The following is a 25,491-nucleotide window of genomic DNA, read 5'->3' as shown; positions in this document are numbered from 1 at the left end:
AGAAAAACCAGTTAGTAGGAGTGAGCTAGAGGATAATATTACAGAGCATTAATCTTAATGCCTGTGCAGTCTTCTGCCTCTGATTGTACAACCATGGGCCAGGCACTTAAACTCTCGGTATCCCCAGGCAACTTTCCAAGATTGTAAGTTAAAGTCGTTGTAGGCCTGCATGTGCCACTGGAGGGTGTTTCAACACCCATGAATTGTCAGGTCTGGACTTGAAAAAAAAATCGAGTTTAGGTATTGCTGATTCAGATTAAAGTATAATCACCTCAATTTTTACCTCTCCAACACCCCCAAACCCATGTACATAAAGTTTAAATACAAAATACACCTTTCTATTTTGTTCAAACTTGACTAGTTCAGTTCAAAATTTAACAAGATTCAAGAGCATCTTACTTAAATGTGGAAGGTCTAGTCATAGTGTTCAAATTAGGGAGAATATCGGATTCTTTGGGGCAGCTAAAGTGGTGCAATAAATAAAGTTCCAGGGTTAGAGTCAGAAAGACTCATCTTTGTGAGTTCAGTTCCAGCCTCAGACACTTACTAGCTGTGTGACCCTGGGCAAATTATTTAATCTTGTTTGCCTCAGTTTCCTCAATAGTAAAATGAACTAGAGAAGGAAATGGGGAACCATTCCAGTATCTTTGCCAAGAAAACTCCAAATGGGTTCACGAAGAGACAGATATGACTGGAAAATGACCGAACAACAACAGATCCTTTCTTTTTAGACAATGAGTTTGTGCGTTGTAATTACAGAGGTACTAGATTTGAATTTTGGAATAACTGGGTTCAACCTCTGCTATTCACTTCCTGTATGACTTTTAAAAAGTCACTTCAATTCCCCTCCCCAGGCCTCAGCTTCCTCCACTGTAAAACAACATGGGACTGAACTAGATGTCCCATTCTCTAAGTTTTCTTCATCGCTGGAGCTTGTAACTACTCCTGTGTTCTCACAGTGCCATGGCCCATGGGAACATTCAAAGAAAACACTGCAGTTGGTGCACACCTGACCTCAGTGGCCTTAAATTTAATGAAAATCTGACATTTAGTTGGGAAGAAAAAGATTGGAAGGTCTCTTTTTGTCATGGAGACTATAAGGATTCAGGTTCTATGTATATTTTTCTACATACCATTAAAGAGGCCTGATACAGGGACTCAACTTTGTGCCATGCATCTCTTTGGCAGTTTTAGTGAAAACTAGACCTTTTCTCACAATATTTTTTTAAAAAAGTTCATAGGATAAAATATATAGGATTGCAAAGGAAAGCAATTATATTGAAATACAGTCTGTAGACAGGAAGAATGTAATCATGAGCAATCCAGGATTAGGTCTAATAATTAGTAATCCCTAAGTAGCCATGGGTGTAAGTGATATTTTGAGATATCTGCAACCACCATAATGTGATAAAGAAAACATCAGTGATTTCTATTGGTGACAGATTCACAGGTATTGCTATGAACATTGTGGTTTGTAGCCCACATTTATAATTGAAGACAATGTTAAATTTCAGTTAAAGGCTAGTGAAAATAAGGATGTAATTGTTTTCTTTTCCAAGTTCACAGGCCTCCTGAAATCTTTTGATGGAGTCCAAGTTAAGAATTCCTGTTTTAATGGGAAAGATGATCTTCTCATGGTCATTCTCATATCTAATCTAATTGGAACCAGCTTCCAGATGAAGGGCCAATGTATTGGATTTTATTTTTAAAATAAATTAATGATAAATTTTGTTTTGAAACAGCTGAAAGTCTCAACAAATCCCTTTATAAAGTTCATGCTTCACTCCGCCCCCACAACACTTATTTTATCAATTAACCATAAAAGGAGATGAGTCCTTTCACTTTGATCGGATGTGGTAATAAAAGTGACTGCTGTAGATGACCAGACTTTTCTTGTTTCTCCTTGTTGACTTTGTTTACAATGCTATTTTCATTGTATGTAATGCTTGCTTTTTCACTCTATCATCTTAAACAGTAGTCTGCTGTTTTTCTAAGTGCTTCATCTTCCTTATGGCACAGTAATATTCCCTTATACTCACATACCAAAATGTGCTCAATCAATTCTCAGTTGTTCACATACTTTTTTTGTTATCCTGATTAATGCTGCTACAAATATTTGTATACAGATGCTTCTTTGCTTGTTGCCCAAACCCTCCTGGTATTGGAATCTCAAGGTCAAAAAAGCCAGAACAGTTTAATAATTCTTCCTGCGTAATTCTAAATTGTTGTTCCCCATGGTTAGACCAAGTCCCAACTCTATCAATAAATAGCTGGGTGGCACAGTGGATATCCAGAGCTTAGAATGACTAACCCATGATGCACCTATTAAGTATCAAAGGAGGGATTTCCTCCAGCTAACAGTCCAGGGCTCTTTTTATTACATCCTACTGCCTGGCTTTTGATGGATACGATGCAGAGGTGTTTTGTTAAATGTTTGTCATGTTGTTAAAAACTGACAAACTTTTAAGTTTAACCTGCATTATTAATTTTTTTCTGTCACTTTTCAAACTCTAGACATCAACAAAACAATAAATCAAGCCTTAATTTGTTGCATTTGAGAATTTCTAAGGTATAAATGCTCACACTAAAAATTTTAACAGATCAGCTCTGGCCAGTATGAGCTGGTTCCTGCAGACACCTGCCTCTGTATGAAATGATATTGAGGTACAATTTGTAATGTTTAGTTCTTAAAAAAGATTGATTTTATATCTGTATGTCCCTGCCTACAGTAACAGACACGTCACTTTGGGAGAGAAGGGTCTCCAACAGTCAGAGGACATTGGGAACTGCTGTTCTAGTGTCTACTTTTAGAGGCCTTAGACATTTTGCATGATGCTAACTTACTTGATTCAGCTTTTACGCCAGGTATTTTTGGTTACTATTGTATTGGTGGTAAGTTTGATGGTTTTACAAACATGTTAAATGCCAGATATTTTTAAGTAGAGATCTAATTCTAAGATGGTATAAAACCCTGAAATTTAGTAGATAGAGTGCTAGACTCAGAGAGTCAGGAGGACTGGGTTTGAGTCATTTAATTCTACAGAGCTTTAATCTCCTCATTTCTAAAATGAAGAGGTTGTACATGGTGATCTTTAAAAAAACATTTTAAAAATTATTTCATTAAATATTTCCTTATTACATTTTAATATATTTTTGACAGTCATTTAAAAAAATATTCTGGGGCAACTAGGTGGTACAGTAGATAAAGCAGCAGCCCTGGAGTCAAGAGGACCTGAGTTCAAATCCAGCCATGGATGCTTGACGCTTATAGCTCTGTGACCCTGGGCAAGTCACTTAACCCCGATTGCCTTGCCAAAAAAAAAATGTTATAAATTCTCTCCGTCGCTTCTACTCCTCTTTCCTCATTTAGAAAGCAAACAGTTTTATATTGATTATACATGTGAAGTCATGCAAAACATTTCCATATTGGCTATGTTGCAAAAGAAAACACAAAATAAAAAATAAGAAAGTTTTAAAAAGTATGCTTCACTCTGCATTCAGGGTTCATCAGTTCTCTCTCTGGAGGTAGATAGCATTTTTCATCATGAGTCCTTTGGGATTTTCTTGTTCAAAGTAGCTAAGTCTTTCACAGTTGATCATCCTTACAGTATTACTGTTACCATATATGATGTTCTTCTGCCTCTGCTCTCTTAATTTTGTATCAGTTCATATAAGTATTCCCAGATTTTTCTAAAAGCATCCTGCTCATCATTTCTTATAGCACAATAGTATTTCATCACGGTCATTTACCACAACTTGTTTAGCCATTTTCCAACTGATGGACATTCCCTTGATTTCCAATTCTTTGCCACCACAAAAAGAGCTGCTATAAATATTTTTGTACAAATAGTTTGTTTCCCTTTATCTTTGATCTCTTTGGGATATAGACTTAGGACAAAGGGTATTCACAGTTTCATGGCCCTTTGGGCATGGTTCCAAATTGTTCTCCAGAATGGTTGGACTAGTTTACAACTCTACCAGCATTAATGTACCAATTTTTCCACATCCCTTCCAGCATTTGTCATTTTCCTTTTTTGTCATGTTAGCCAAACTGATAGGTATGGGGTGGTATCTAGGAATTGTTTTAATTTGCATTTCTCTAATCAGTAATGATATAGAGCATTTTTATGTGACTATTGATAGCTTTGATTTCTTCTTTGAAAACTGCCTGTTCATATCCTTTGAATATTTGTGACTATTTTTATAAATTTGGCTTAGTTTCCTTTATATTTGAGAATGAAGCCTTTATCAGAAAAACTTGTTGCAAAATTTTTCACTTATTTCCTTTTTTCCTTCTAGTTTTGGCTACATTGGTTTTGTTTGTGCAAAAGCCTTAATGTAATCAGAATTATCTATTTTACTTTCTGTGATCCTATCTTTCTCTTGTTAGTCATAAACTCTTCCATTATCCATAGATCTGGCAGGTACATTTTTCTATTCTTCCCTAATTTACTTAAGCTATCACCCTTTCTGTCTAAATCATTTATCTACTTAGTATCTTGGTATATAGTGTGAGATTTTTATCTATGCCTAGTTTCTGCTAAACCATTTTCTAGTTTTCCTAGCATTTTCACTAGATGTCGAGTTCTTACCCCAAAAGCTTGGATCATTGGGTTTATCAAACACAAGATTAGTATGGTCATTAACTACTGTGTATTAGGGACTGAATCTATTCCACTGATTCACCACTCTATTTCTTAGCTAGTACCAGATTGTTTTGATGATTACTACTTTGTAATATAGTTTGAAATCTGGAACTGTTAGGTTGTCTTCTTTGCCATTTTTTTTCAGTGATTATCTTGATATTTTTATGACCTTTTGTTCTTCTAGATTAATTTTCCTGCTATTTTTTCTAGCTCTATAAAATAATTCTTTGGTGGTTTTGATTGGTATCACACTCAATTGGTAAATTACCTTAGGTAAGACTGTCATTTTTATTATATTGGTGAGCAATTAATATTTCTCCGTTTGTTTAAATCTATTTTTATTTGTATTAAAAGTATTTGTAATTGTGTTCATATAATCCCTAGGTTTGTCTTGGCAGGTAGACTTCCAAATATTTTATGTTATCTGTAGTTATTTTAAATGGGATTTCTCTTTCTATCTCTTGCTGCTGAGTTTTGTTGGTAGTTTATAGAAATGATGATTTATGTGTGCTTATTTTATAGCAACTTTGCTAAAGTTGTTAATTGTTTGAATTAGGTGTTTTTTTGGGTGAGGCAATTGGGGTTAAGTGACTTGCCCAGGGTCACATAGCTAGTAAGTGTCAAGTGTCTGAGACCGGATTTGAACTCAGGTCCTCCTGAATCCAGGGCTGGTGCTCTATCCACTGTGTCACCTGGCTGCCCCTGAATTAGTTTTTTAGTTAATACTCAGGAGTTCTCTAAGTATACATCATATCATCTGCAAAAAAGTGAAAGTTCTGTTTTCTCATTGCCTATTTTTATTCCTCTGATTTCTTTTTCTTGTCTTATTGCTATAGTTAACATTTCTACTACAATATTGATTAATAGTGGCAACATCCTTGCTTCACTCCTGATCTTATTGGGAAGACTTCAAGTTTATTTCCATTATGGAAATTGGTATATTCCTGTTCAGTTTTCTCCAAAGGTTCATCATATCTAACTTTTCTAAAATTTTATTAATCTCCCTAACTTCTTCCTTATTTATTTTATGGTTAGATTTATCTAGATCTGAGAGAGGAAAGTAAAGGTAGTATAGTTTTACTGTATGTTTTTACTATCTAGTATAGTTTTTACTAGAAGAGTTTTACTATACTGGTATAGTTTTACTGCCTATTTCCTCCTGTAATTCATTTAACTTTTCCTTTGAGAACTTGGATGTTATGCCATTTGCTGCATATATGTTTAGTATTGATAGTATTTCATTGTCTATGTTACCTTTTAGCAAAATATAGTTACCCTTATTATCACTTAGTTCTGTTTTTTCTTGTGCTTTGTCTGAGATCATGATTGCTACCCCTGCTTTTTTTAAACTTCCGCTGAAGTATAATAGATTCTGCTCCAGCCCTTTATTAAATTAACTCCGTGTGTGTCTCTCTGTTTCAAGTGTACTTCTTGTAAACAACATAATATTGGATTCTGATTTCTAATACATTCTGCTATTTTCCATTTTATGGGTGAATTCATCCCATTCACATTCATAGTTATAATCGCTAACTATGCATTTCCCTCTAACCTGTTTTCTTCTGTTTATCCTTCTCTCTTTTTATCCTGTCCCTCCTCTCAAGTCTGTTTTGCTTCTGACCAGAGCTTTCTTTTATCTCACTTCTCTTTTATCACTCCCCTCCCTTTCTCTCATCTCCTTCTCTTATTTCCCTGGTGGGTAAGATAAGATATTTATTGCCGTGTGTGTGTGTGTGTGTGTGTGTGTGTGTGTGTGTGTGTGTGTGTGTGTGTTTCTTCTGAACCAATTTAGATGTTAAATTCATTTCAAGTATTGCCCACTTCTTTCTCCTCCCCCCACCCTTATTTCCCCCTCTGCTATAAAAGCTATTCCTTGAACTCCTCTTTTATGTGAGATAATTTCCCCCATTCTTCTTATCCCTTCTCCTTTTCCCAGGGCTTCTCTCTTTCTCATTTATCCATTTTAAGAAAAACATTCTGTCATAATTGACTCGTTCCCACACCCTTTAACTGCCCTAATAATGATAAAGTTCTTATCTTACTATATAGGAAGTTAAACAGTTTAACCTTACTGAGTCACTTATGATTCCTCTTTCATGTTTACCTTTTTATGCATCTCTTGAGTCTTGTATATGAAAGTCAAATTTTCTATTCAACTCTGGTCTTTTCATTCATTGATGGATTCTTGGTTATAATTCCAAGTCTTTTGTCTTCTGGGATATCATTCATATTCCAAGCCCTCTGTTCCTTTAAATGTGATGGTTGCTAAATTATGTGTGATCCTGACTATTGCTCTCCAGTATGTGAAAATGGTATCTTTCAGCTGCTTGATGTGTTTTCTCTTTGACCTGGGAACTCTGGAACTTGGCTATAATATTTCTGGGAGTTTTCATTTTGGGATGTCTTTTAGGTGGTGATACATGGATTCTTTCTATTTCTATTTTAGCCTTTGGTTCCAGGATATTGATAATTTTTTCTTGATAATTCCTGAAATATGATGTCCAGGATATTTTTTTGGTCATGATTTTCAGGTAGTCCAACAATATAATGAGATATTTCCCATTTTCTTCGATATTTTCATTATTTTGATTTTTTTCTTGCTGTTCCTTAATGTCTCATAGAGCCATTAGGTTCTACTTGCTCAATTCTATTTGGGGGGGGGCAGGGCAGTGAGGGTTAAGTGACTTGCCCAGGGTCACACAGCTAGTGAGTGTCAAGTGTCTGAGGCCAGATTTGAACTCAAGTCCTCCCGAATCCAGAGTCGGTGCTTTATCCAGTGTGCCACCTAGCTGCCCCCTCACCCCATTCTAATTTTTAAGGAGTTATTTTTATTAGTGATATTTTGTACCATTTTTCATTTGACCAATTCTGTTTTTTATGTTATTATTATTCTTTTTATTTTTAGTATTTTTGTGCCTCTTTTACCAACTGTTAATTATCTTTTCATAGTTTCCTTCCTTTGCTTTCACTTTACCTAATTTTGGTAATCTTTAAGTTTTTTTCCAGCTCTAAATCTATGGTCCTATGATTGAAATTCACATTTTCTTCTAAAAAAGTTAAGAACATAATCTTTATTTTAGTACTTAGACAGCAGGTACCATATGTTATATTTCTTTTATATCCCAGTAATATCCCATCATCATATCAGACCCAACCTAGATATCCAAAACATTCTAGTTTGTTGATTGATTGAGAAAGAATTGAAAAGATACAGCCTAAACATTAAACCCTAAGGTTTGTCCACTATATCTATGACACTACATTCTACAAAGCTCTAGTTCACAATTTTAAAAATTAGTTAATGGATGGTCAGTATGCTCAAAGCCTTAGATATGAGAGTATGTTATGTAATAGCTGATCAATAGCATTTATATAAAGCAATACATTTTGTAAAGTGCTTTATAACTCATTATCCTCTCAACAATCCTGGTGCAGTTATTAGTCCATCTGCACATGAGGAAACTGAGGCAAACAGAATTTAATTGACTTGCCCAGGCATATCTAGAAAATCTGAGGTTGGATTTGAACTCAGGTATTCCTTACTCCAGGTCCAGCATTCTAGACATTGATTACACACACACACATGTCTGTATACACATGATATACATGTAATATACATGTAAGTATGAAGTAGAAGTATATGCAAATGTTGCCAATTTGATATGTACACATTTTTTCATACAACTACTTGTGAAACTATATATATACATGCATAGCATATGTTTGCATTTATATATACACACGATATACATGTAACACACATATTTCCAAGAAAAACTTTATATGTACAAAGTTTTGTCATCACTTGCAAAACTTTGTAAAATTTTCTTCCTAAAAGAAATTGACATTAATATTCTCTGTTTAGAACTTAAAATCCTTCACACTCTGTTCCCTTCAATACCCTTGATCATGGATTTATCATTCTAGACCAATTTCTAATTCCTTCCCTTCACTCCTATTGTGTTCTGGTCAAACCAGCCTATATGCTCTTCCTTGATGGATGCTTCATCCCATCTTTCCCATGTCTTTGCACAGTCAGTCTATGCCTTGGACACTGCCCCCCTCCGCCACCTCTGCCTCTTGGAATCCCAAGGTTCCTTCAAAGATCAGCCTAAGTTGACCTCCTATTCGAGGCTTTTGCCCAGATCACTTGTTAACAATATTCCTTCCCCTTGATATTACTTTGTCTTTACTTATTGATGCATACCTTGTTTCTTTCTAATATTCCATTTTTGTCTTCGTAGCACTGATGCTTAGTATAGTGCTCGGCAAATAGGCATTTAATAAATGTTTTTTTAATTGAATTTTTTCCAAGTAACTATTGTTTACTCTCCGTTATTTGTGTTCCTGTAGGGTAGCAGAAGCAGGAATTAGTAATTTAGGGGAGAAAAAACATCTCTCCATTTATGTTTGGCTTGGGGTGAGTTTTCTTGTATGTATTGAAATATGGGGGGTTTCTATATGGTATAGCAGAAAGGATACAAGATTTAGAACCAGAAATCCTGGGTGTTAGTTTGTTTTTCCTATCAACTAGCTGTTTGACCTTGAGCATGTTATTTAACTTCTTTGGGATTCCCTTTTCTATTCCCTAAAAGAAAATAATTGGATTAGGCAATCTTTAAGGTCTGTTTTAGTTCTGAATCTATAAATTCACTTCAAGCATAATGAGGTAGTACCCTAAAGACCTTACATAGGAAGACCTAAAATGCTGCCATTGTTTGTTGTTGTTGTTTTTGTTTGTTTGTTTTTGTTGTGGCTTCCAGTTCAGTTTCTTATGTCACCAATTTGGGAGGTGATGATTATGATGATGATGGAGGAGGAGGAGGAGGAGGAGGAGGAGGAGGAGGAGAAGAAGAAGAATGCCCGTTAACACTTAGAAAAGATGCTTACCCAATAGCCGACTTTTATGAAATGGGCCAAATAGAAAAAAAATGACTCCATGAGATAATAATATTCAAATAAAATCAAAAGATTAAAAAAATAACATGTAAGCTAAGTACATTAAAAATAACTGAACTGAAAAGTAGATTGAGAAATATTCAGTGGATTATCTGAAAATTATAACAAGCAAAATGCTGTACAGCATTAAGAAATCATAAATGAAACTTGCCCACCTCTATTAGAACCAGATGGATGGGGGTGGCTAGGTGGTGCAGTGGATAAAGCACCAGCCCTGGATTCAGGAGGACCTGAGTTCAAAGCCAGCCTCAGACACTTGACGCTTACTAGCTGTGTGACTCTGGGCAAGTCACTTAACCCCCATTGCCCTGCAAAAAAAAAAAAAAAAAAAACAGATGGAAATGTTAAAATAAAAAGAATCCATTCGGTAGTATCCTAAGAAACCTCTAAGTGGAAATTTCCAGGAGTACCACAGCCAAAATCCAGAGCTTCCAGATCAAATGAAACAAATGTTGGGAACCAAAAAGATAGTTTTAAGGTACTAAGGAACCACAGTAAGGATCACAAAAGACTAAGCAACTGCTAATTCACATGAGAGCTTAGAATATATTACAAAAGGCAAAAGATAAAGGCTTACAAGCAAGAATAATCTACCTGGCAAAAAAGGGGAAAAAATAAACCTTTAATGAAATAGAAGACTTTGAAGACTTCTAAGTATTCATGATTTTTTAAAAATTGAGTACAAACTTTGAAATCCAAACATGAAAGTCAAGAGAAAACTAAAAAGGTAAATATATTTGCAAGGGACAGCAAGATAAAGAATCATTTATGTTCTAATACAGGAAAAGAAACAAGGTGTCATCTTGGTCACTCAGACTGAAAACTTGTAAGGGCTTCAGTGGTTATAGGGAAAGTTAAATAAAACACAGATCCTGGAGCAGTTTCCTTTTTTTTTTTTTTTTTTTTTAGTTTCAAGAAAAGAAGAAAATAGAAAGGAATGGGGAATATATAACTGAACAGGAAAGGAGAAGAAAGAGGAGGGAACTTATTATATCACATAATAGGAATTCATGAGACAGAGACTACAGAGACATGGGGGAAGGGGTGGAAGAAATAGACATCTCATGAGCCTCTTTCATTTGAACTGGACAAAGGAGTATTAAAAACACATGTACATGAACATATACCCACACGCGTGTACACACACACAGAGTTTGGTGTACAAATGAATTAAGCTCATTGGGGAAATAGGAAAAGAAAAGAAGGGAGAACTGTTATGGCTTTTTGTTGTGGGTATAGTGAAAGGCAAAATAAATGCGCGTGTCAGAGGGTAGTTTGTGTTGATGAATTTACAAGGAAATAAAGAGTAAAAAAACATGCTTGAGGGTAAGGCAAAGTGAAAAAAAGACTAGTGACAGTAGAAATGGATCACTTCCATTCTTTATCATTAGTGTTAGGCAAATTCCTTCTCTTTCACTACTTTCTTTTATGTATCAAAAGGAAATAAGATAGAAAAAAGTATAAGAACACAATATAAAGGGAAATTCATACTTAATCATCATAACCATAAACACAAATGGATTAAACTCACCCATAAAATGGAAGTCAATAGCATAATGGATTAGAAAGCACACTCCAGCAATATGTTGTATATAAGAAACATAATGGGGGCAGCTAGGTGGTGCAGTGGATAGAGGACCAGCCCTGGAGTCAGGAGGACCTGAGTTCAAATTTGGCCTCAGACACTTGACATTTACTAGCTGTGTGACCCTGGGCAAGTCACTTAACCCCAATTGCCTCACCAAAAAAAAAAAAAAGAAAGAAAGAAACATAATGAAATATAGAGATTCACATACAGTTAAAAATGAAGGGATGGAACAATATATTATATTTTAGGTGAAATAAAAAAAGCAGAGGGTAGTAATCGTGATTTCAGACAAAGCAATAGTAAGACTAGATAATAAAAAACAACAAGGCTGAAAACTACATTATAATAAAGGTACCATAGATAATCAATATCAATACTTATATTCACTGAATGGCTTATTATAAATACTTAAACATGAATACTTATAAATGGCTTATAAATATTTAAAGGAAAAATTAATCAAATTGCAGGGAGAAGTGGACTGTAAAACTATAAAGGGGAGAGTGTTGTTTAGTCTACGCCTTTTAGCTCTGAACAAATGTAACAAAAATTATAAACAAGGAAGAAGTTAGAGACTTAATAGAACTTTAGGAAAGTTAGTTATGATAGATTTCTGGTAATTATTGAATTGGACAAAAGACATTTATATGATTCCCTAGGGATAAAAAAGCTGTGGATAACTCCTTTACAAAATTGACCATCATCTACCAAGGAATAAAAACCTCACAATGATGCAAAAAAAAAGTTTTAAAGATATCTTTTATTTTCAACAATGCATTAAAACTTAAATTCATTAGAGGGCCTTTGAATAAAGGATTAGAATTAATTGGAGACTAATCTTAGTCCAAAAAATAGTGGATCAAAGAGCAAATCATAGGAACAAAGAAAATTTCATAAGAGAAAATGGCAACAATGAAACAACATAACAAAACTTAGAGGATAGAGCTAAAACAGTCCTTAGAGAGAAATTTATATCACTAAACACTGAAGTAAAAATTAATTGAAATAACAAACAACTTCATCAAATTTACAGGGTATAAACAATCCACATAAATCATCAGCATTTGTATATATTTACCACAAAACTCAGCAGGAAGAGATAGAGAAATTCCATCCAAAATAACCACAGGATGTAGAAAATAGTTGGAAGTTATCTGTCAACACACACACACACACACACACACACACATACAAGAACTATATGACTACAACTACAAAACACTTTGTAGAAATAGACCTAAATAATTAGAGAAATATTCATTGCTCATAGTTAAACTATGCCAATATAATTATGATGACAGTACTACCTAAATTGATTTTGATTCAATGCCACAATAAACTACTAAAGAATTACTTTATAGAGCCTGCAGAATTAACAATGGAAGTCAAGAATCTCAATAGATATGAGAAAAATGGGAAAGAATGGGGTCTAGCAATATCAAATTTCAAACTATATTACAAAGCAGTAATCATCAAAACCTTTTGGTACTTAAAATAAATATAAAGTTAAAATATAGAAAAATATAGTTAAAATGTAGAAAAGTTCATCAGTGAAACAGTTTATGTATACAACCTATAGAAGCAAATGAACCTATTAGCCTAGTATATACGTGAAAAGCAACTAGGTGGTACAGTGGCTAGAGTATTGGGCCTGGAGGCAACAAGACTCATTTTTGTGAGTTCAGATCCGGCCTCAGATACTTAATAGCTATGTGACCCTGGAAAAGTCATTTAAATCCTCTTTGCCTCAATTTCCTAACTGTAAAATGAGCTAGAGAAGAAAATGGCAAGTTACTCTAGTAGCTTTGCCAAGAAAATCCCAAATGGGTCATTAAGAGTCAGATATGACTGAAAAATGATCCAGCAACAAAGTATATGTGGAAATTATAATTTTATTCGGTAAGTTCAGAAAAAACAAATAAAATTCTATAAATAATAAAATTGGGAGGGGGCATAAACTATAGTACAAAGGTGATGAGGTACACATGTAGAGAAAATGTATGGCAAAGGAGTTGCTCACAATTCATGGTTACTATGAGGCATTTTCTTCCTCATGAAATTCCCTTAGGTAAAACTTTCTTCCCAGCCCCAAGTTGATTTCTTTGAAGCATCCCTAATGAGCACTTCCCTCTTCATCAATGGGTTCTTCTCCCTGAAGTTGACTTTCTTCTAGTAAGTATCACTCCCAGCTATAGATATATTGTCTCTGGTCCAGTCTTTTTATTCCCTTCTGGATGCATGGACTCTTACTGGACTAGTCTCATTGACATGATTATTGGGGCAGAGGGAGAAAGAGAAATTCTCTTCTCCCCTTTCATTCCCTGTTTCAGTTCTCTCTCAGAGCCTTGGCTTTAGTTCTCAAATGGGAATTCTCTAACATGGAAGTCTTTCACCCCTCTACTGGTTCACTGCTTGATTGCCTAGCTCCTGAATGCTTCGCTTTTTTCATATGTATGGGCCAAGAGGTGTGACATGATCATCTTAAGCAATTACAAGATGTTTCCTATGTGGCATCAGCGTTTTTACCCACCCATTGGCCAAAACCCTGTAAATGTCTCAAATTGATTAAAGATTTATTCACATCTGGTTGATACTTCTGACTGATTCAGTCCAAGTATCTGGACCCTGTATGATTATATTAATTGGCCTGGAGTGGAGCTCCACCCTTACACTTATTTGGTTAATTATCTCTAGCTCAGAGACGTTGTTTTTTTTTAAATCCTAAATATTTTGTCTTGTATGTAGCCTGTGGAATTAGTGATAAAGGAGAGTGGCGACTCAGTAGACAGTTAGATTGCACAAAATCTTAAGGCAGGAGTAAAAAAACCAGTCCTCAGAAATAACTGTTTTGGTACTGGTTAAATGTCGCAGTGCCACAGTAGTAACTATTATGTCATCTACTCATTTTTATAAGTCTTAATTCGGAAATACTAAAACTCAATTTTGTGTGATGAAGCAATATTTCCTCTTCTTTGGATGAGTTGGTCAGCTGAATTAAGGCATAATTGGGAATCTCCAAGGACCTAAATTATTTCCAGGGACCATGAAACAAAGGTCTCCTTTTCCCTAGAATTAATGATTTTAAAATGCTACAGGAGGATGGATTTGAAATTTGAATGACTGAAGAATTTTCAGTGATGACATTTAGGGTACTTGGAGAGACCGGATGGTGGTCGGAGAGTGGACTGTGTAAATTATTTTGAAGCTTGACTTAATAGCCTCAGAGTAGGTCATGCTGTTCTATCAGTTCAAATGATGTCATAAAAATTTCAGTTTTTCATCCTGACCTTTTACAGGAAGAACTGTGGTTTTATGGTTTCTGAATTTTATTTCATTTTTTGTTTTGTTTTGTTTTGTTTTAAGGTTGAAGGTTTTTTTTTTAAGACTGTCGGTAAACTTGCTATGGTTTTGTTGTTTGGTTTTTTGCAGATTTTGAGGCAGACAAAATCTCAGTGCAGGTGATCATCTGCTGGTCCTATAAAAGATGTGTTGAAAATAGTTGTGTTTTTTTTCTTTTTTGTGGATAAAAATGCCCAAGTATAAACCAAGATGCTTGTTCTTTTTTCAGCCTGGATAATTATTTTTTCTCTTGTTTTGATCTGGCACAGTAGGCTAGTCCGACATCTTGATGTTGCATGCCTCTCCCATTTTTCCATTAAAGCTAAAATGCGCACACCTTCACCACTATCATTATGGATTTTAAGGTGATTGTTATGAGCATGCCTTTTATTAACCAATAGGTCAGGACTGAGAGAGTTGTTTTGGAAAAGAACAAAGAAAGATTGAAATTATTTGACTTTTCACTTCAGCTAGATTGCCTGCTGGATTCCAGGGATCCTCTTAGCGATTCTGACCCTATGACACAGAGGGTCCTGGACTGAAACAGGCCCCTTCTGAGTGTCAGAACCCCCCCCCCCCGCCTGGGGGAAGTGAGTTGGGGAGTGGGGAAGGATCCTTGGAAGATACCTGAAATCTAAAACGTTTTAGCATCCTAGCAGTCTTCTGTATTTACTGACCTTTTCCCTCAAGTATTGCCTTTTATATGAAGCCTTTACTGATTCCCTCAAGAATCTAGTTAGTGCCATCCTCCTCAGAATTACCTTGCATTTATTTTTTAATGTTTTGAATGTGCTTATATATGCACATGTTGACTCCTGATAGTAAAATATTGATAATCAGTCAATATAAGTTAAGCGGACAAAGAGAGGCCAGAGATAATCCCTGCCCTCAGGAAGTGCTTGTTTCCTTTGCATCCCCACCATGTAGCATGGTGCTTGGCACATAATAGACCACTTTAAAATGCTTGTTAATAGGTTGTTTCTATGCACTATATCTGTTTCTATGACTGATTTTAGGCTGCATTCGGACCATTGTGATATAATGCTATACAGAGTAGGAGTCTTGTTGCACTGAGCTGACCATATCTGGATTATTGGGTTCAGATCTGGGTAATTAATACACGTGAGGAAAGACTGACAAAATAGAGCTCATGCAGAGGAGAGCAGTCACAATGGCGAGGCCTGGACATCATGCTGTCAGAAAGGTCAGTTGAAGAAAATGGTGGTATTTATCCTGGAAAAGAGGACTTGAGGAGGAGGTGATTATTGCCTTCAAATATTTGAAGTGTTGTCCTTGGGGAAGAGGAGTTAAGTTTACTTTGGTTCCAGAGGGCAGAACTGGGAGCTACGGGGAAAAGTTAGAGATGAAGACTGGCTCAATATAAAGAAAAACTTCCTGACAATGAGTTGTTGTTGTTCAGTCTTTTCCGTGGTGACCTCATTTGGGGTTTTCTTGGCAAAGATACTGGAATGGTTTGCCAGCTTACAGATGAGGAAACTGAGGCAAGCAGGAATAAGTGACTTGTCCAGGGTCACACAGCTAGTAAGAGTCTGAGGCCGGATTTGAACTTATGAGGACGAGACTTCAAGATTCCAAAACCAGTGCTCTATCCAATGCACCACCTAGCTGTCCCCTGACAGTTAGAGTAGCTCCCAAATGGAAATTTTTAGCATCTCCTGTGCTGATTAGTGGCATCCTAAGCCTCTGATAGGCAAGGAAGCTCTTTTCTCTAATTCATTTATTTGGACTTGAGATCTTCCTCCAGTAAGCTGCTGCCCTGGAGTTTGTTGTGAGCAGAACTGAAAGAATCTGGAGCCCAAATTTACCTCTTGAATTGGCTTATGTGCCTTTCTGTGGTTACTAAACCTAGAGCAGATTTGTTGAATTTGGATGTGGGTAACTTCAGGTTCACTCCCTTTTACTTTTCTAAGTCCCTTTTTCCTAATCACACCATCTCCTGAATCTTCTTTTAATGTTTGCCAGAGTTCAAATCCAGCCCCAGACACTTACCAGCTGGGTGACCCCAAGTCACGTAACCCTGTTTGCCTCAGTTCCTCATCTGTAAAATGAGCTGGAGAAGGAAAAGACAAACCACTCCAGTACTTTCCCCCCAAAACAAACAAACAAATAAACGAACGAACGAACAAACCAAATGGTGTCATGAAAATTCAGACATGACTAAAAAATGACTGAACAACAATCTTGGAAAACTGAGCAGTTCTTACATGAGCGAGAGCAAGGGGCCCTCTGCTGTCTGGTTCTTGTTTTTCCTCCTGTGCCCCTCATTTTTCCTTCCTCTGGAATGAGGAAGATAGTGACTTACCTGGGTGAAGGAGGAGAAGGTCTGGCTAGAGGGGCTTGGGGGTGGGACACAGAAGGGAGCATTTCAAAGAATTTTGCACACAGACTTTTTGCCATTTACAAGGTAGGCAGTAATGAAGGCAAACCCAACTTTGACAACATAATATAGTAGTACTCCATTTCTTTTCCTTTTGACTTTTTTAAAGACAAATTTGTTTTCTCTGTTCTGAAGACCCTATCACCATGCAGATATATGCACTGTTTACTGTATACTAGATTATAAGCATAAAAATCAGCTTGACATTTTAATATACATGAGCACATAAATTGTTTATATTCCTCTGATGATCAGTTGGCCTCTGATGAAGGGGTAATCTTTATTCTTACCAAAGTCAACCTTTGGCTTGATGTCCCCATCCCTTCCCATCTCCTACAGCATATTATCCTGATATTCTCTCGCCTCTCTCTCTCAACCTCTCTCTCTCTCTCTCTCTCTCTCTCTCACACTCTCTTTTTGTGAGGCAATTGGGGTTAAGTGACTTGCCTAGGGTCACACAGCTAGTAAGTGTTAAATGTCTGAGGCCGGATTTGAACTCAGGTCCTCCTGAATCCAGGGCTGGTGCTCTATCCACTGCGCCACCTAGCTGCCCTCTCTCTCTCTCTCTCTCTCTCTCTCTCTCTCTCTCTCTCTCTCTCTCTCTCTCTCTCCTCTCCTCTCCTCTCCTCTCCTCTCTCCTCCCTCCCTCTTTCTCTCTCTCTCCCCTCTCTCTCTCCCCTCTCTCTCTCTTCTCTCTCTCTCTCTCCTTCTCTCCTCTCTTTTCCTATCCTCTCTCTCTCTCCTCCCTCCCTCTTTCTCTCTCTCCTCTCTCTCTCTCTCTCTCTCTCTCTCTCTCTCTCTCTTCTCTCTCTCTCTCTCTCTCTCTCTCTCTCTCTCTCTCTCTCTCTCTCTCTCTCTCTCTCTCCTTCTCTCCTCTCTTTTCCTCTCTTTCATCCATATCTGGCCCTCCCTTATCCCTCTCTCTGTTCCCATTATCTCTCTGCCCCTCCTTGTCTCTCTCCCCTCTCTTGTCTATCTCCCCCTTTCTTCCCCCCCTCCTTCCCTTCCTTTCTCTATCAACTCTTATTTTTGATTTCCTGTTTTCCATCTCCCCTACTTACTGTTTCCTTTTCTACTGCCTACAAACACGTCCAATTCTCACACTCCCAACCCCATCCTTGCCTCCACGTAATCTCTCGCTCCCTTCTAAACTTTCTGCAATCTGGCTTCAAGCCTCATCACTCTCTGTAAATCTCTCCCTCCAAATTCAGCAATGATCTATTAATTTCTAAATCTAATGTCTATTTCTCAATCCTTGCTTTTTTTCCCCTTCTGTAGCATTTGATACTAATGACCATTTTCTCTTCCCAGACACTTCTCTCCTTCCTGGATTTCCCTGACATTTCACTCTCTTGGTTCATCTCTCACCTGCTTTCCAATTTCTTCTCCTTTGTTGGATCATCCTCCTTGCCCCCTCCCCTAATGTATGTTGGCTCTGCCCTGGGCCCTCTTCTCTTTTCTTCTACACAGTCCCCTTAGATACCATATTAGCAGTCATGATTTCAAGGATCACCTCTATGAAGATGACTCAGATCTATTTATCTAACCCTAGTCTTGCTCCTGAGCTCCAGTCCTATACCACACACTTCCTAGTAGATTTTTCAAACTGGATGTCTCTTAGGCATCTCAAACTCAGCATGTTTGAAACAGAATTCATTATGTTTTCCCCAAATCCAGAGCACACCTGACCAGCACAGGGCTTCTCTGTGTTCCCGTGGCCCAGCCCAGAACTCCATCCACCCACTTGGATTCAACCAGGATTTCCCTTCTTCCCAGGGGTGAAGCCCAAGGACCACAGACCTTGGCATCGCCCATGCTGTTACGCTTTAATGACCCCTGGCCTTTTTATGAGCATTTCATCCAGACTCTCCTCTATGTATTATCTCTCCCAATGACAGTGTAAGCTCTTTGTGAGCAGGGTTGTCTTGCTTTTTTATTTGTATTCACATGCTTGGCTCATAGTAAGTACTTAAAATATGTTTTTTTTTTCATTTCATTCCCAAACCTGGATTCTTTTCCAAATTTCCCTGGAGGGCTTCACCATTGTTCCATCTCCCAGCTCCCCAGTGTAGAACTCATATCCTCAAGGAACTGTACAACTTGAGAACAGGGACTACCTTACTTTTCTTAGCATGGAATTTTGTATATAGTAAGTGCTTAATAAATACTTAAAAAATAAATGCTTCATTCATTCATTCATCCTTGACTTGTCATTCTCATTTATCCCACGTATTTGATTTGTCACCACATCTTCTCATCTCTCCTCTTTCTACAGGATCTCTTGTATTGTCCCTTCCTCCCCACTCATACTGCCAACACCTGGTCCAGGCCCTCTTCACCTCTCACTCTTTACCTTTCATTAGCCTCTCAATTGGTCTTCCTACCTCATCTCTCCATAGTGAATCTTTCTTCCTCACAGGTGACAAAGTGTTTTTCTTAGTCCATAAGTCTGACCATGTCACCTCCCCTCTGCCCAATACACACACACACACACACACACACACACACACACACACACAACTCTAGGTGCTCATTATTACCCCTTGAGTCAAATACAAAATCCTTCTTGGCATTTAACAGCTTTCACAAATGGCCCAATTCCATCATAGTCTACAATCCAAACAAGTCTTTTTATTGTTTCCTTACACAACATTACATTTCTTGCCTCCAAGACTTGCATAAGCCTGGAATGCACATCTTGGCTCACCTCTGCCTCTTAGAATTTCTTCTTTGCTTTAGAGCTCAAATGAAGGGTTACCTCTTTCCTTCCCCCTCCTCTTTCCTCCTCCTCCTCTTCCTTTTCCTCCTCCTTCTCTCTTTTTCTCTCACCCTCTCCTCTCTTTTCTTCTCTTTATCTCCTCTTTCTCCCTCTTTCCCCCTCCCTTTCTCTTTCACTCCTCTCTGCCTCATTCTCTCTTCTCTTCTTTCTCTATCTGGTCCTCCTTTTTTTCTCTCCTCTACTCCCCTCTCCTCCCGTCTCCCTTCCCTTCTTTTCCCATCTTCTCTTTCTGTGTGTCTCTCCATCTGTCTCTGTCTATCTGTCTGTCTCTCACACGCACGCACACACAATGGAATGGTTGGGAGGGGGAAAATAGAATTTTATTAATTGAAAAAATTAATTAAAAAAAAAAGAAACAGGGAGCCTAGACCAGCTTCCAACTGCTGGCACAGCATTCAGCAAGAGCTGTAGAAAATTACATCTGCCAGATCTTTCCCCTAAATGCAGCCATAGATCAGAACAACAGTCAGTCAGGTGACAACATGAATCGAACGCCTGCTATTTGTGGAGCACCATCCATACTAGATGTTCCTGAGATGAGGCAAAGAACATCCCTTTGCCTCAAATAGCTTGCTCACCACCTAAAAAAGATCATAGTACAGTACAGACACATTAGGAACAGTTTGATACTCTCACCTTTCATTTGTGGTCTTTCCTTTTTTCTTCATAACCCTAACAAACACCCCTCCCCACGAACCCCTATTCTAAACACTCTATCCTTATTCTCTTGGCACTTAATCTTAAGGACTTTTGATTTGTTTTTGTTTTTGCATCTCTAGTGCCTTGTGCATAGTAAGTACTTAATAAATGCTTGTTGAGTTGAATTTAATTATGGGGATCTGTAAAGTCTTAATATTTCATGTATGCAGGTTTATCTCTTCAACTAGATTTATAAGCTTCTTAAGGTTGGGAACTGCATTTCATTTCCTTTGTCTTCTTACCCCAGTGTCCCCACTCAAGTCTCCAAAGTGCCCAGTGGATATACAATAGTAGGATATATAGTATAGGTGGTCTTGACTGATCCCCTCTATTAAGCAGTCTTGGCTAATCCCTGTCATATCAGAGCACTGGGTGGGACTGACAAAGACTCTGTGTTAGTCATCTATGTCTTTCCCATTTACCCCTTCCCCTCGAATGCCTGTTGGTGCTCTTCACAGAGCAGATAGTTAGTAACTATTTGTCAGATTGGTGACAATACCGTATGATGTTATTAGACCCCCCAAATTGGACAGACTTAAGTAGATCTTACTACTTAGCAGTCTCTTCCACACTATTCCTCCTTCATCTCCCTTCTCCTATTCAGAAATATACAAGTCCTCCAGGTTAATGTAAGTGACCCTCTGGTAGGGGTAGGGTGGTTGTAATAGTAATTTTTCATTTTCTCCTTTTTGATTCTCTTCTAGCACCCCCTCTCCTCTCATTCATTTCCATACTTCCACTCACTTTGTTTGTTTTCATTTAACTACTCCTGATTGTTCCATAATGACCCTGGGTTATCTGCACAAAACAGACAGCAAAAGTGACGCAGCATTACTAGAATTACTCCTCTCTAAGCTTTCTTCCAACTCTAAAATTCTTTCCTTCTAAATATGGTCAGTTTTACTTTGCTGCTCCAACTTTTGGAGCTGCTGGGAGAGCATTAAATAGGAGATAGGAAAACCATCTGCCATACTAAATAAGTCCTTTATAATAAACAGGTTGATAGGACATCTCTTTTTTTTTTAAAAAGTTTTTTGGTGTTTTTTTTTTTTTGGTGAGGCAATTGGGGTTAAGTGACTTACTAAGGGTCACTAGTAAATGTCAAGTGTCTGAGGCCAAATTTGAATTCAGGTCCTCCTGACTCCAGGGCTGGTGCTCTATCCACTGTGCTACCTAGCTGCCCTGATAGGACATCTCTTGAAGCGGAATGCCGACTTTCTAGGACAGGGTTGCTTAACCTGGTATCTGTGAACTTTCAAAAATATTTTGATAACTCTTTAAAAGGAATTGGTTTTCTGTCAGCCAGCCAATAACCACATATTAAATGCCTGCTGTATGCCAAGCACTCTGCTAAGTGCTGAGGGTGGAAAACAGAGTGTTCTTAAGGAGTTCCCATTCCAATGAGGGACACAATATGCAAACAACTATGTCTATTTAAAAAACCTATATCTATAGATTTTGTTTTATATATCTGTTGATAGATATGGAGAAATAGCTATAGATAGATCTCTATAGATATAGCAAATTATGTATTTTATTTTTTGTGTTTAAAAATATTCTGGGAAGGGGGCTGATAGGTTTCATCAGGCTGTCAAAAGGGTCCATGACATAAAACAGATTAAAAGCTTCTGTTACCCCTTTAAATTCAATTCAATAAATGTTTATTAAGACACTGTGCTAAGCACTGGGGATATAAAAAGAGGCAGAAGACTGGCCTTGCTCTCAGGGAGTTTACAATCTAACATGGGCAGAGCCTTGAAAGGAAAAGTGAGAAGAGAAGCCACATCTTAAGGAGTAAATGAACAGATTCTGAGAGAGCAGCTGATATAAGTAAGTGGACAATAAGGCTGCTCTCAAGCCTGTAGAATCTACCATGTCTTTGACCGACCATTATAAATGTTACTTTCTGGCTAATCTGGGAAATGTTCATTTCTCCATGCACTCAAACACCTTCTTTACTTTTATCTTGTCAACAGGTTGTTGGTAGGGGCCCCTCGAGCCAAAGCTTTTCCGTTACAGAGAGCCAACCGGACAGGAGGCCTGTACAGCTGTGACATCACATCCCAGGAACCTTGCCAACGCATTGAATTTGATAACGATGGTAAATTCTTCCTGACTTTATTTAGACAAATACAATTTCTGGAGGTCTTGTTAGTGAGGGATCATGTTAGAGGGTAGTGACCTTATTGAGAATTTATCACCCTTCCTCCTTTAACCCTTTCCATAATGGCTTATTGGAGTATAAGTCAAAATAGTGCCGACTTTGGGGTTAGAGGACCTGAGTTCAAATCCCACTTCTGCTATTCACTTGGGTGAGTCACCCACTATCTTTGGGCATCTGTTTCCTATCTATAAATGGAAGTGTTTGGACTAGGCAGCCTCTAAGTATTTTCCACCTCTAGGGAAGGAAAACATCTTTGTTCTAAAATGGCATTAATAGTTCTACAGGTTGATAGTTTTTATTTAAAACTTTTTTTTTTCATGAAGTAATGAATTCCCAAATCTCAGCTTCGTGTTTAAAAAGTGCGACTTTTATTGCTTCAGTCCTAACAAGGATTGCCGACTAATTAAAAAAACACCACCTTTTGCTAATAAAGTGTACTGATGTTGCCACCTATTGACAAAATGAGGTACTGCATAGGGCCATTGTTTAAGAATGAATTCATAGTAATGAGAAAAATGGAGTTTTCCACATTTGATATGAAAAAATATTTGAAAGTAAAAGATGATTTTAAACTCCAGATTTCTTTCCTGAGGTGAGAGTTGAAAGCATGATGAAAATTCTGAATGTTCAGTTAGCAACTTGTGAGAAATAACAATAGTACCTCCTATTCATATAGTGCTTTAAGGCTTGCATACCTACATTGTACCATTTGATCATTACAACAGTCTTTTGAGGTACATGGGTTATTATTCTCCTTTTACAAATGAGGAACAGTGACCTGGCACATAATTAATAAGGATCACACAGTTAATAAGTATCTGTCAGAATTTGAAATGTAGATAGCTCTGATCCCCAAGACCAGCATCCCCTCTACTATCTCATACTGCCTTTTTATCCGTAGCCATAGGGAGTGGGATACTGTTCACTGTTTTATTGTCCTTTAGCACCCAATTTGCTGTTTTCCTGAATTTCTTTGGGGGCAGCTAGTTGGCACAACGGAGTGCCGGGCCTAGAGTCAAGAAGAGCTGAGTTCAAATCTAGCCTCAGACACTTATGACCAGCGTTATCCTGGGCAAGTCACTTCACCCTGTTTGCTTCAGTTTGCTCATTTGTAAAATGAGCTGAAGAACAAAATGGCAAACCACTCCAGTGGTTTTTTTTTTTTGCCAAGAAGCCCCCCAAAAAGGATCATAAAGAGTCAGATATGACTGAAAGTGGCTAAACAATAATTTTTTAGTGGTGCCTTGCCAGGAGACTTTCAGACATTTATCCTTGAAATGTTGAGTAACCCTATTCTTTTACAGTTATAACTAGACTATAATTATTTTTTTTCTTTTTTTTTTTTTCCGTTGAGGCAGTTGGGGTTAAGTGACTTGCCTAGGGTCACACAGCTAGTAAGTGTTGTGTCTGAGGCCGGATTTGAACTCAGGTCCTCCTGAATCCAGGGCCAGTGCTCTATCCACTGTACCACCTAGCTGCCCCTAGACGATAATTCTAATTCTAACCTCTGCATACTTTTTACAATGTGAAAAAAAGGGACATAGGTTCCTTCCACTTGCTGCTGTTTTAACTTTTCCCATTACAAAAGACCTAGATTGCAAAATCATTAACTATAATCTTTATATCTTAGTGATAAGAATTAATACTATTGCCTTCCTGGGGAGAAGTGCTGAAATCAATGGGAGGACTTGTACAAAACTCCATAGTGGGTTGCACTTGGAAATGGAATTAGCACTTGCTTATACTTAAATGTTTCCCACTTGACTTTTGTACTTTGCTCCAATAGAGCTCAAATTTGAGGTCCCTGATTAGCTTAAATAATGAAGATTACTTTTGTCAGTGTGCCAAGGCCTGACGATTTGTGAGTCGGTATGGAAACTTCCACCCTCCCGTGATAGCCTTAGAGAGTTGTTGGAGGCTTGACAGGTTGAGTGACTTGACTGAGGTCACAGTGACTTGCACCTATCAAAGGCAGAAATTGAATAGATGTCTTTCTGACTCAAAATTCAGAATCCTTTCTTCTACAATACATTGCCTCGAAGGAAGATAATTCATTGGTTAAAAATCAAATAAAAATTAATAGGAAGGCCAGTCTTGGTTGATAAATTTTAGGGACTTAGAAAGGAAACTTAAATTGTCAAATTAGAAAACATTCATTAAGTACCTAATGTATACCCCACACTATGTTAAGTACTGGGAGTATAAAGAAAGGCAAAAGCAATCTTTTCCTGTGAGGAGTTCATGATCCAATGAAGGAGAAAGCATGAAAACAAATTGCTAGCAAAAAGAAAAAAAAAGTGAATTGATTTCTTTTCTACTACTCATTTATTTCAAGTAAAGAGAAGTGTACTGTTATTCATTATTATAGAGTTCTACTGGTATTCTTTGACTGAATATCTTGGGCTGAGCGGCACCTACTTTTTGGTGTCTTGGCTACAAGTTGGAGTTTCAGAAACACTTCTGTGCTTTGTAACCTCTAGGAACAAGTGACACTAATATGGAGGTGTGGAATGTTAGATCTTGCCATCATCAAGGAGCATTTATTAACAATTCTTGTACAGATTTATCTCTTTATTTACCTTGGCTTTAGAGTGATATTAATATCTTTTAGTATTTGTGTTGTTGAATTCAAAGGGTAGGAAAAAGACTTAAGAAGTAATGATATGGTATTATATGTTTCAGCCATATATGGGGCAGTTAGGTGGCACAATGGATAGAGCCTTAGCCTTAGAGTCAGGAGGACCTGAGTTCAAATTTGGCCTCGGATACTTACTGTGTGACTCTGGGCAAGTCACTTAACCCCATTTGCTTCCCCCCCCAAAAAAAAGAACAGTAGGTCTTAACTTTATATAAGAAATGTTGCGCTTGCTGATTTTAGAAAAAAAAAACATGGATATACTTGCACGAAATAATGAAGAG

At 37.4% G+C, this 25,491-nt stretch overlaps 1 protein-coding gene across 1 annotated transcript in view; it reads left to right on the top strand.

The window, feature by feature from the left end:
* The window catches only part of ITGA6 (integrin subunit alpha 6), a 99,683-nt gene that overhangs the window by 31,886 nt on the left and 42,306 nt on the right, over positions 1-25,491 (top strand). The window contains 1 exon segment of the mRNA XM_043997948.1: positions 22,385-22,509. Within this exon segment, the coding sequence (XP_043853883.1) occupies positions 22,385-22,509 (125 nt within the window).

Source organism: Dromiciops gliroides, chromosome 3 (genome assembly GCF_019393635.1).
Source record: "Dromiciops gliroides isolate mDroGli1 chromosome 3, mDroGli1.pri, whole genome shotgun sequence".
Lineage (NCBI taxonomy): Eukaryota > Metazoa > Chordata > Mammalia > Microbiotheria > Microbiotheriidae > Dromiciops > Dromiciops gliroides.
The sequence above is the reverse complement of the archived record's forward strand: the minus strand, read 5'-3'. Positions and strand labels throughout refer to the sequence as shown.